The following is an 11,836-nucleotide window of genomic DNA, read 5'->3' on the forward strand; positions in this document are numbered from 1 at the left end:
TTCTTGCTTTAGTATATACATTTTTTAAACGTGTAAATTCCAGGGGGGGGGGGGTCTGACCCCCCCCCCCCTCTAGATCCGCGCATGTAAAAAAAAAATCATATTTCTATATTACTCACTCAGATGATCAATATAAAGACGTTTGTTTTGGTCATAATTAATATAGATTTTCACATTTCAAAATTTTCAAACTTTATTCTTCTAAAAAGAGCAGTGCTAGGGATTTAAGCAGAAAAAAATATGCATCAATTAAAATTTGAAACAAAAGGCCCAGGGACCACATCCCTCACCTGAGCACCATAGCTTGGATCAAAGCAAAAATCAGTTCAGCCTTGGAAAGATTAAATGTATTTGTGGTCCCGACCTACCCCCAAAAGGGAGGGGGTACGATGAAGTGATACATGTATCCAATGTAACTTAAGTTTTTCCAGATAAGTACTATTTAAGGTGAGTCAAATAACAAGTTTCTTGATTAAAGCTGAAAACTACTCGTAAAAAGGCATAGTCCACCATATTTCCCATTCTTCAACACTCTCCCTACAACCCATATATAAGGAGCAGATCGCTTTTCAGTTCAATGTATTTTGCTGTAGAGATCCGACAAGTGTAGACGTACATCTTACATGTACATAGCCGTGCTACTCGGTCGCGATGAAATTATCAAAGTTAACGAACTTTTTCAAAAACAGTACAAAAGTATCATGAAAAATATAGGTCGATACATAAATGCACATTAAAACAAGGAATAAACGCAAAAATCTAAGACCACACAAGGAGGACTACATGTCGGTCACGAGTTTCAAGTGTGCAATCGGGTGTCACAAAATCGAACTGTTTATGTGGCAGTGCCTATATATGAGAACATGTAAATAGTACCCAAGAAAGCAAATTCCAAAAGCAGCAAGATATTACTTTAAACCACTGGTACTTTGTTTCCGCGGTTACAGGTAAAGAAGAAAATGATGTGGTGGTGTTGTGCATGGTGTTGCAAGGTCCAAGGGATGTATACATGTCACAAATGCGGATCCAGTGCCAGTGTGCCGGTCATCCCCCCTTCCGTTTGAAGATTTTGTACATGTACAGTAATGTATATAAAATTTATATGTCCACTATCCTAAAACCAAGGAAAAAACATCTTTCATTTGTGAACCCCCACTAATGCCCTGCCCTAAGCACAATGGAGACTTCAGTGCAGCCTTGGACCCCCTGCCTTCTACTGCCCCCCCCCCCCCCACCCCATAACAAATTCCTGTTTTTTTCTCTTAAGATAGGAGCATTAGCCCAATTTCAGAAAAGTGTGAACAGATAGCCAATGAAACATGCAAATTTATGCTGAAGTCAGAAGGTATTTTAAATAGTGCACGAAGTAGAAATTTTTTTGCAAATATAAAAAAAAACTTTTTTTTAATTAAATTCAAACATTTGGAAATGAATATATTCTTTGAAAATTAAGGTACATTGCTGGCATTAGGAATTCTATTCATTTTATCTCAGTTTAGTTCAGTTTATTGAAGTCAAGAGACATATACGAGGGTCATTCAAAAAATACGTAGACAATGTTCCTCATCATCACATTATTTTTACAAAGTTTAATATCAGTATATTTTTATATGTAAAAAGATATCTTTTATAGATTTCTGAAGTTTCAATCTATTTGATTAAATGGAAACCATGTTAGCCAATTTTGAAAGCAGCATGTTTTGTCACCACGGAGCACGGTCAAAAAACATTGTAACGTCAAAAACGTTAAAGAAAATTTGTCAAACTCACAAAGCCTTTTCATTTTATACACGGTTAAGTTTGTATCGTATACCTTATTCATTAAAATGTATTGATAACACTTGACACCTAGTATGCTAACAATAATTTGAGTATACCTTAAATAAGATTGTCAATGTTTTCAAATGCTTTACCATATGTAACTCGGCTCTTACAGGTGCCGCAACAGTGAAGCGCACATCACGTTTCATGACGTTACTAACTCTTTTGACAAGATTTTGAACTATAATCGGTTTCTCTGCAGACCGTCCATCGTCCAATTTAAAGTCTTTACCCCTCAAAAATTGTCTGTTCTATTATAAACAAATACACGGCCCATTTTATGTATTTTTCCTGGTTTCTCCAGTTTTCAAATGCAAAACAAAATTATATTGCTACTCGCTGCTCCGTGACGTCCTTTGACGTCATGATTTGTTGCTTTTTTAATCAAGACTATCTTTCTTTAGAAAATGATATCTTTTAAACAAAGCAATGTAATACATTAACTTCTAGCTTTTGAAGAAATGAAACAATACTAAATTTTAGTATTTAAATTTTTATTTCAGTTAAAGACAATTTTAAAGAGGTATGGCTATAAAAATGAAAAGTTAATAATCAGTCAATAACTCAATTTTGACCCTGCTCCGTGACCCCGTTTTTGCTGTCTTAAATCTTTGATAATTTTGACAAAATTCAAGATTTATTCCAATTTCTTTGCTCAAAATATTTGAATTTGTTGTAAAAATATATGTAGAAATTTTGATTAAAAAATGTCGTTTAATAAAAAAGTTATGGCAAAAGTCTACGAACTTTTTGAATGACCCTCGTATCTCACAATCATACATTTTTAATAACAAATATAATGATGAGCTTAACATGCAACATGTACAGTACATATTACATTTTCTATAATGTATAAACAAGTGAAAGGCACTATTATTGATGCACTCGCTAGTTGCACAAATTTTCCTAGATTACATTCTTTTTTATTCTGTGTAATAACATGACTAAGTAACTGTACTAATTTGAGGGCACTTGGTCTTCGGAAGTATAGTACATATGTACACCGTGTTACAGTTTCTATCGAACACGCACAATTTTGCTAAGCCTAGCCAATGAAATTCATTTTTAATATTTACAATGCAGTCACCATTATTTTCTATCCTTTTTTAGAGACATGCTTGAAGAATACAATTATCACTACTTAAAAAGAAAAAAAAAACAATATTTAAGGATTTTCTTTTCCCTGACCAGTTCAAGAGGAAATTCATCTAATTCACAATATATTACCATAATGTTATATGTATTCTGAAAAGGTTACATAGTGCAGTGTGCAGATATAATTATGTTTTGTTGTACAATTTTTAGTGTATTGATGTATACGGGTATACCTATTGAATACATCAAAACACCCCTCCTTTTAAGTAACACTATATATCATTGTAAGTTACAAAAACAGCTTGATTAATCTTTTGAAATTAATGCTTTACAAGTTTAAAAAAAACACACACACAAAATTAAAGAGAATTTGTACACTTCGATTGATTGATTGTGTATATTGTTAAACATCTCTCTCTTGAGAATTTTTCACTCACATGGAGACGCCACCACTTGCCGGTGGAGAGCTGTAAATTTTGTCATATACTTGGCACTGAGGGTCATTGAGCAGAGAGGGATCTTTTTTCGTGCCAGCACCTACTGCGACACGGGACCTTGGTTTATACGGTCTTCCGAAGGACCGGTCTCCACGTCCCACAGTGGGATTCGATCCCGGGATGTAAGGATTGACTCCTTTGCGACTCTTGAGCAGACGCTTTAGCCACTGCGCCACGCGGGCGCCTGTAGACTTCGAAAGATGTATGTTGAGTTTCGAAATCCATTGCTTGGTAATAATATATCATCTCATGCAAAGTGATCAATAATGCTATGAACACTACGGATAGAAATTTACAGTACAAAATATTAGGCTATAATTCTTTTTGTCCCATATTTATATGGCGAGTATTGACTTTGGACAATTGCAGGCAATTTTTCTGTATTAATTTGTCCTGCTGATTCCCTATTGATGTATTGTAGATTTATTATACCCACTTTGGACAATTGTTTCAAACAAGGGATGTAGCAACAGGGGGCCCAGGGGGTCGGGGCTCCCCCCCCCCAGTTTTTTCGAACGTAACTTATCACTGTAGGAAATCTTTATTAAAAGGCACCCCCAACTTTACAGTTACAGTTAAGGGAAATAAAGGAAATGTATTATTGCATTAAAATAAAATTTGGTGCTAGCTAAAGGTGTGCTTTTATTGTTCAAAAAATTAAATAAAAATATCATATACCAATTAAACAAACAATGATATTTCAATAAATATTATTTATGCACCTGGAGCAAGCCCCTGTGCACCAAGATGCCTTTTTTAACTTCATAAAAAGATTGCTCATGAGGAGAACTTTGTGTGGTAAAAATTGTAAATCATGCTAGTGTAACGTGCGGGACCCGAGCGATCTACCTTGGGCCCGTACTTGGTTATGTCCAAGTCTTATGAGAACAATATGGAATGCAAAATATACAGATTATAAGAAATGCAATATATACAAATACGGACGACGCTTGCCTAGTGTCAAGTTGAAGCAATATTTACAAATACAAAGGACACTTGCCTAGTGTATAATTAAACGATATGTACGGAAAACCCTGCCACTTGGTTATACAAACTCCACTTGGCTATACCAATGCCGATTGCAACTTGGCTGTACCAACGCCAATTGCCACTTGGCTAAACAAATGCCACTTGGTAACACTATAAACCCTTGGCTATCTATATACCACTTCGTACTAACCCGCCAACTGGCTAAGACACCTTCGATATACAATATATCTGTTATACTAATTACTTTCACAGTTGTATTTATTAGCCGTTCGACTTACAATTGTCACTGACAAATCTTCTTTTACCAACAACTTGGTTGCAAACGTACGACACCGTGACCACTGGCCATTCGCCTACTTATATAATCTTCGTATCAATGATAATAAGTGCGGGAATACGTATCTGTCATTTTCCGAGCATACCTTGCTCATCTTAACTAAACATTTCTTTTTGTTGTATTTTTATTTATAAAACATCCTTTCTTGTAAAACCATTTAAGGTCAGACGAGACGTTCCTCAAAATCTGTTTTGTATATCTTCGTAATGTATGAAAAATATTCAAAATTTTCATAAAATTCTGATTTCTAAAGCAGTTTCTAGACGTTTTTAAAATATCCAAACACTTAAACATTTGAAATTAGAAAATTATTTTCTTCCCCGAAGGATTATATAAGAAACACTACCCCTGGTATCTTGCAGAAATGCCTGGTAAGGTACCTCAATTTTTTGTGAGTAAACATGTTTAAGTAGCAACACTTCAATGACAAACTCTTAGAAAAATTTATCTATTATTAAGGAACGTCTCGTCTGTCCTTAATCAAATAACCAGTTAATTATATTATTTACAATTATTTATTGATTGTACAATATGGCACAAGGGAGTTAACTCCCAACTGTTTCACTAGTTTGAACACCTAACCGTCTAAGCAAGCTACTCTAAGTATACATACAGTGTTACGTAGAGATTGTGTCTGTCACTGTCTGACCTGACGTATGTTTACATTGTCTCTCATCAACGTGTTTTACATGTAATATATATATTTTTATTGCGAAATGTACCGGGGTCGGGGGAGAGTCAGGGCAGAGGCCTCTTCAGGTGTAATTTTCAAAGCAGAGGAATCTCGGGTTAAATGCATGAAAGCCACAAAATGGAAAGAAATCAAAGTACTCAGAAGTACAGAGAGCCGGGCTTATTTACAGAGTAGAATGGATTTCTTACATGAATCATGTTTATATTCTGATGAAAAAATTATTTTAAAACTATCAATATAAATGATAAGACACTGACAGTGAGTTTTTCAATCCTAATACCACAGTCCGATTTTGTCAGAATCAGAATTAATCTGGTACCGCAGCTGAATGTAAACAAACAGGCCAGTCTGGTTCCCTCTCCTGCTTTACATCGTATGTGTAGAGAACTACGGTAACACTGATTATCAAAAAATCCTTACGCTAATGAACTATGTTCTTTGACTTATGAAGTTTTCAAAGTCATTACTACTAATGTTTGTTTTATATAGATAAAATTTCGTTTTATTTTTGTTGCTTTATTTAGCGTTTGTATTATCTCAAAAGCGGTCGAGAGTAAGAAATATATTTTTGCACGTAACTTTAAAATGGCGACTATGGGGTCAACATCCTGCCTTGAACAGGATCACATAAGCCGGCAATTGCTCTTTGAGCAATAAGCCCGGCTAAAAAGCACAGGGACTTGCTCCCAGCGTGTAATACCAGGTAATTATTTATATAAAAAAAATCATTTAGAGAGTAATCCTAGGGAAGTAGTTGGGTAGCAAAAATGCTTCAAAATGCAGAAAAAAATCAATATTCACCTTTAAAATTCTTTTATGCATATTATTTGCCCACCGAATTTCTTTTTAAAATGTTAAATTTAATAAAATATTGACCTTCATTTTTCTATGCTTAATTTGTAAAGTACCATATTTTGATAGTTCCCAGTACTTAGCATGACCATTAGCAAGTGTGAAATTAAAATTGAATCGTAAACATTGTTGTTTGAATCTCTAGCATTGCTTTAAAAAATTAAAAACAAATTTAATTATCTCCTGTATCCCGTTTCCATGACAACCGAGGTTATAATTCAAAAATACTTCTACATTTCACAATCAATCACACATTTGTTTAAAATTATGACAGAAAAAAATCAAATCTGTAACTATGCGTTGCCAACCAATTTTGATAATTACGGAGAATTGGTCTTAAAATGCTTATGTACAGAGACTTTAGAGAATAACTTTAGCTCCTTGTAATGTATAATTTTATTAATGTTATAAGTTCAGTAATATTGCTATGCATCAATTAAGAACAAACATTACTATTGTTAGAGTTCAACACTATTTTTTAATATTTACCAAGTCATCATTTCTAGACGAAAATAATCAAATCTGTGAATGAGTGCATGTCAAAAGTGGATTTATTTTCTTTGTTGCTAAGGGGAATTTTCTGTTGCTATGGCAATAAGTACTTGCAAAATATTCCTGGATTCATAAAGAAGTCTCAGAAATATGTTTTTACTTTAAAAATTGATTTTTGTATCCACCGATAAGATTTAATTCCATAAATAACTCGCATATTTGACAATTTGTCTCTTTCTCTTAATCAAAACATCCATTTTTGTTGCTAGGCAACCGATTGTAAATATTAAAAAACACACGTTTTTGAATTTAAATTCCAAAAGGGAAATTCCTCTGCTTTTATGTAAAATATACCATACTCTTGTATTGTGCGGGAAGTTTGAGATATATGGCCTTGAAAATTGCCCAAATTTACAAAAATGCTGAATCAGCAAAAAATGCAAAACATGCATATCTTCCATTGCCCGTAAAAGAAATATCTTAGAATAAAAATAGTATGTATTGCATGGTTTTATCACTTGAAATGTTTATATTTATGATAACATTATTTAAGAACCCCTCTGGTAATATTCACATTAAATTTCAAGAAATTGAGAATATATTTATATAGGGTTTGAATAATTAATTTATTTGGTTCATAAGTTCTCACAACCCGGAGCAAATAATTTTCATTTTACATACGTGGTTCAGCAGAATACCTATGTGTGTACATCAGATAGATTTGTTGAAGAATCTATAAATGATTATCTAATTACCAGGAGAAAAGTATTAGGTTATATATATTTTCCAGTTAACTTACATAAGTTACAAGCAAATACTTTGAGCTTGTTCCTTGTTGAATATAATTTTATCAAAGAGAAAGGGGAATAATGTAAAATAACATTATCTAATTACCAATTCATTATATATATATATATATATATATATATATATATATATATATATATATATATATATATATATATATATATATATATATATATATATATATATATATTTAATAAAACACATTCCATAATAACTGGTTTTCCAATTTCAAATCCGGAAATAAAAAATCAATACGGGTTCATACTTTAAGTCATTTGGCGCGCTTTTAGTAAGCCTTGCAAGATGGAGAGGAAGAAGCCACGCTCGTCATCATGGTCACGTATTTTATCATGTTTAGTGACAATGATCATGTCTGTAGTAAATGCACAATGCGACAATTGTCGCATCGTAGGGAATGTAGCTAATTGCTTAGAGGCTAGGCGAAATTGTGTCTGGATACATACAGATCGTGTGACTGAAGTTCATTAGCAGATGCGAGGTCGCGGTCTTATTTTCCCCGCCATTGCTACATGTACCATTGCCCAATATAAGAACAGCATACCACAGATGTGCAATCAGTAAGTATGATTGAATATTGTATTGAACAGTGAATGTGTCAATCAGCATTATTGCATTTTGAGATTTCCCATCATTGCATCAAGTGTTTGACCTCGATCTCCTAGCTCTTGATTTTCATTGGTAGAACCGCGTTAACCTTCACCTTTAGGAAAGGGGGATATTTTCAAAAAGGTTTTTTTTTAACAAGCAAGTGTAGAAATAAATAAATGATAAAAAAAATCAACATATTTTTATTTTATAAATTATGAAGACTATTCTGGTATGAGAGAGGATAAATCTAATTATGTCTAGTTGAAAAACAAATAGGGCATCTTCAAAATGATGATGTGTAAAGTACACAGCAGAATTTTTTTTGCTTAGCTCAGCTCTGACCTGGAATGCCTGGTCTCTTATCAACCCAGAATCAACTAATGATAATAAGATCAAAGAAAGGGGAGAAGAATCAATGCCTAAAAATATAGAAACAAGACTTTGTTTTATTAGACAGTTATCTGTTGAACCTTTGTGTACATATGTTTGTGTGAGAGAGAGAGAGAGAGAGAGAGAGAGAGAGAGAGATTGAAAATAAAAAATATACTAGAAATCATAAAAATATTAGATATATTTATGTTATAAAGAAAATAGTAAAAGATCACTATGATTAAATATAAAATATACATAAAGAAATTAATAATTAAGTGGTTTTACATGACCAATATCAGAAATCATTATTTGAAAAAAAAAAAAAGAATAAAAAATGAAATCAAGTTGGATGACATATTTACTTTCAATTTTTTAATCTGAAATAGATAAAGAAACAACTACCAAATTGAGAACTACCATGGGATTGGGAACAACAACTGAGGAACTCATCACTACCAAAAGTCGGACCATGAGAACAGCATCGACAACTAAGGCGAGACTTGTAACACTAACTACCAAAAGTCCGACCATGAGAACAGCATCGACAACTAAGGCGAGACTTGTAACACTAACTACCAAAAGTCCGACCATGAGAACAGCATCGACAACTAAGGCGAGACCTGTTACACTAACTACCAAAAGTCCGACCATGAAAACAGAATCGACAACTCAGGCGAGACTTGTAACACTACCTACCAAAAGTCCAACCATGAGAATAGCATCGACAACTAAGGCGAGACTTGTAACATTAACTACCAAAAGTCCGACCATGAAAACAGCATCGACAACTAAGGCGAGACTTGTAACACTTACTACCAAAAGTCCGACCATGAGAACAGCATCGACAACTAAGGCGAGACTTGTAACACTAACTACCAAAAGTCCGACCATGAGAACAGCGTCGACAACTAAGGCGAGACTTGTAACACTAACTACCAAAAGTCCGACCATGAGAACAGCATCGACAACTAAGGCGAGACTTGTAACACTAACTACCAAAAGTCCGACCATGAGAACTGCATGGACAACTGAGGCGAGACTTGTAACACTAACTACCAAAAGTCCGACCATGAGTACAGCTAATAGAGTTAGCGCTGCCTTTGTTACTACGCCTGTGTCTAAGGAGGTGACCACATTTGCGTTGAAAGGTATTTCGCATTTTATTATTTATACTATGTGTTTAAACTTTTTCATACAAATAGAAAGAAGATATGTTTAGGGGAAAAATTTACCTGGAAATGTTTTTGATTCGTAGAATTTATATGAATATATGTAAAATTAAAATGTATATTCAATGTTGAAACAATGTAATTAATTTGATGTTTTCAGATATCATGATGTTAACGCTGGAGAGTGTTACTCCTTTTTTGTTGATCATCATTTTAATCATATGGTATGTATGGAAATGCGTGTTCAGCAACAAATTAACTGCAACAGCAACTCCCACAACATCTACCTCTTCCACGGAAGCCTCTACCAGTGCAACTACTGCATCTCAAACGGAACTGCCAGCTTCTCCCTGTTCTTCATCACTTTCTTATGAAGTTGAAGACCGAGGTGTACAGGTTACACCAACACGCCCTCTTGTAGAAGAAAGAAAACAACCTGAGAGGAAGGTTAAGAAGAAGCTTCCATTTAAAGTTTAACTGTGGATTGTGTCTCAAATTGCATTAAAAAAAATCTTATACATGTAGGTTGCGGATATATTTGTTTTAACAATATAAAGATAATTTTAAGAGTAAATGAAAGTCTAAGTATCCCTTGTGGATGATATTTGTTTTCTAAGACAATGATGGTATTTTTAAAAATCATTTTATTTAGATAAGATTTTTTTTTAGCTCAGCATTTTGTGTAAGGGTTTTTTTTTTTGTTTGTATGTGTACATGTACACATCTCCATATTTTTATGCAATTTGTTTCAAGAGTAAGTGGAAGTCTTAAGTATCCTGGTAAATGATACTTGTTTTCTATTACAATGGTGGTATTTAAATTTTTTGGTTTTGTTTACTAGAGAAGATTTTTTGTTTAGTTTAACATGGTGTGTAGAGGTTTGTTTTTACATACACACATGCACACATTTATTGGCAATTTGGTATAGTGTTATGTACAAGTAGCAGTAGTTTTGATTTTTAGTAGTTATTATAACTTTTATTGTTCATTTTTCTTTTGAACAATGCTTTGATTTGTTGTTTTAGGTAATCTTTTTACTCATTCAAATCAGTATTATTTTAAATTTATTAATTTCTTGTGGACAAGATTAGAAAAATAAATTCTGAGACTGACTGAAAAGATAAGCTAGGTAAATAAAGTAAAAACGTAAGATAAAAAAAGAAAAGAAATATCTTCCTATAAACATTCCAATCTGTAGTGTAATATTTAGTGTATTTAATGCTAGTCCCTTATTTTCTATTCCATCCTCTTTGGTTGTGATTTTTTGTTAAAGAAATAATTTGAAAAATATGCAATTGATATTTTAAAAGATATACATGTTTTTTTGTTTGTTTTTTTTTTTTCGAGTATAAAAAAAAAAAGAAGTGCCAATAATTTTTGAGATTGATTTTTTTTTTTGTAATTTTCCAAAGTAATTGTATGAACAGTTGTTGTTTTATACATGAGGTTTTTCATGTAAAATAAAAAGAAAAAAAAAACATAAAAATGCGACATGTTTGTTTAATTGTTCATTCCATTTTTTTTTAAATGGTGCTAATCAAACTTTTATATTGTGATATTTTAAAAAAAACACACAAGTGATTGTTTCTGTGTATGATGTTTGTTTTTATCTGTGATTTTTCTTTTTATTTTATTATTCTTTTTGTCAGTATTACAAATAAGCAGAGAAACTGCATGTTCCATTCTTTTTTTTTTTAAATAAAGATTTTATATTCCGACAATTGTTATGTTGTTTTTATCAGGATATTGAGGATTAAAATGGTTTGCAATATGTTATACAACCTTTCTGTTGACTTCAGAGATGAAAAAATTAAATAGCACTTCCTCTTTCATAAAGCAAGTTTTTAATATTTGTATATTTTTTCCAGAATGATCTACAATGAATACATCCAGGACAAAAGTTCAGTTTAGTGAGATAGTAGTGGAGTATGATATATCTCCTGATGAGGATAGGAAAAGTCCCTGGATTCAGATGGCCATTGATCGTGCTCATTTTCAGAGACGTATTAGTTTGTTAAAAGTGAAACTTGAACCTTTAATGCAGCAAAAGTTAAAACACCTAAAGGACAATGTAAATAAATAATCCAAATATATAAATTTA

The 11,836-nt window shown here is 32.8% G+C and overlaps 1 protein-coding gene across 1 annotated transcript; it reads left to right on the forward strand.

The window, feature by feature from the left end:
- The first annotated feature begins 9,290 nt into the window (after positions 1 to 9,290).
- On the forward strand, positions 9,291 to 10,679 carry LOC134283211 (salivary glue protein Sgs-3-like). Its single transcript, XM_062765659.1, has 2 exons — positions 9,291 to 9,714; positions 9,896 to 10,679. Exons 1-2 carry the CDS (start codon positions 9,336 to 9,338, stop codon positions 10,210 to 10,212), a joined length of 696 nt encoding a protein of 231 aa, XP_062621643.1. The 5' UTR covers positions 9,291 to 9,335; the 3' UTR covers positions 10,213 to 10,679.
- The last annotated feature ends 1,157 nt before the right edge of the window (positions 10,680 to 11,836 follow it).

The sequence above is a fragment of the Saccostrea cucullata genome, unplaced genomic scaffold, assembly GCF_032062105.1.
Source record: "Saccostrea cucullata isolate Sc308-1 unplaced genomic scaffold, CSIRO_AGI_Scuc_v1 ctg870, whole genome shotgun sequence".
Lineage (NCBI taxonomy): Eukaryota > Metazoa > Mollusca > Bivalvia > Ostreida > Ostreidae > Saccostrea > Saccostrea cuccullata.

Bases quoted from the DNA above. Each gene is read 5' to 3' on its own strand.
- LOC134283211 (XM_062765659.1), top strand. From the start codon at position 9,336: ATGAAAACAGCATCGACAACTAAGGCGAGACTTGTAACACTTACTACC. The intron at 9,715-9,895 runs GTATTTCGCATT...TGATGTTTTCAG, and splicing joins GACCACATTTGCGTTGAAAG to ATATCATGATGTTAACGCTG.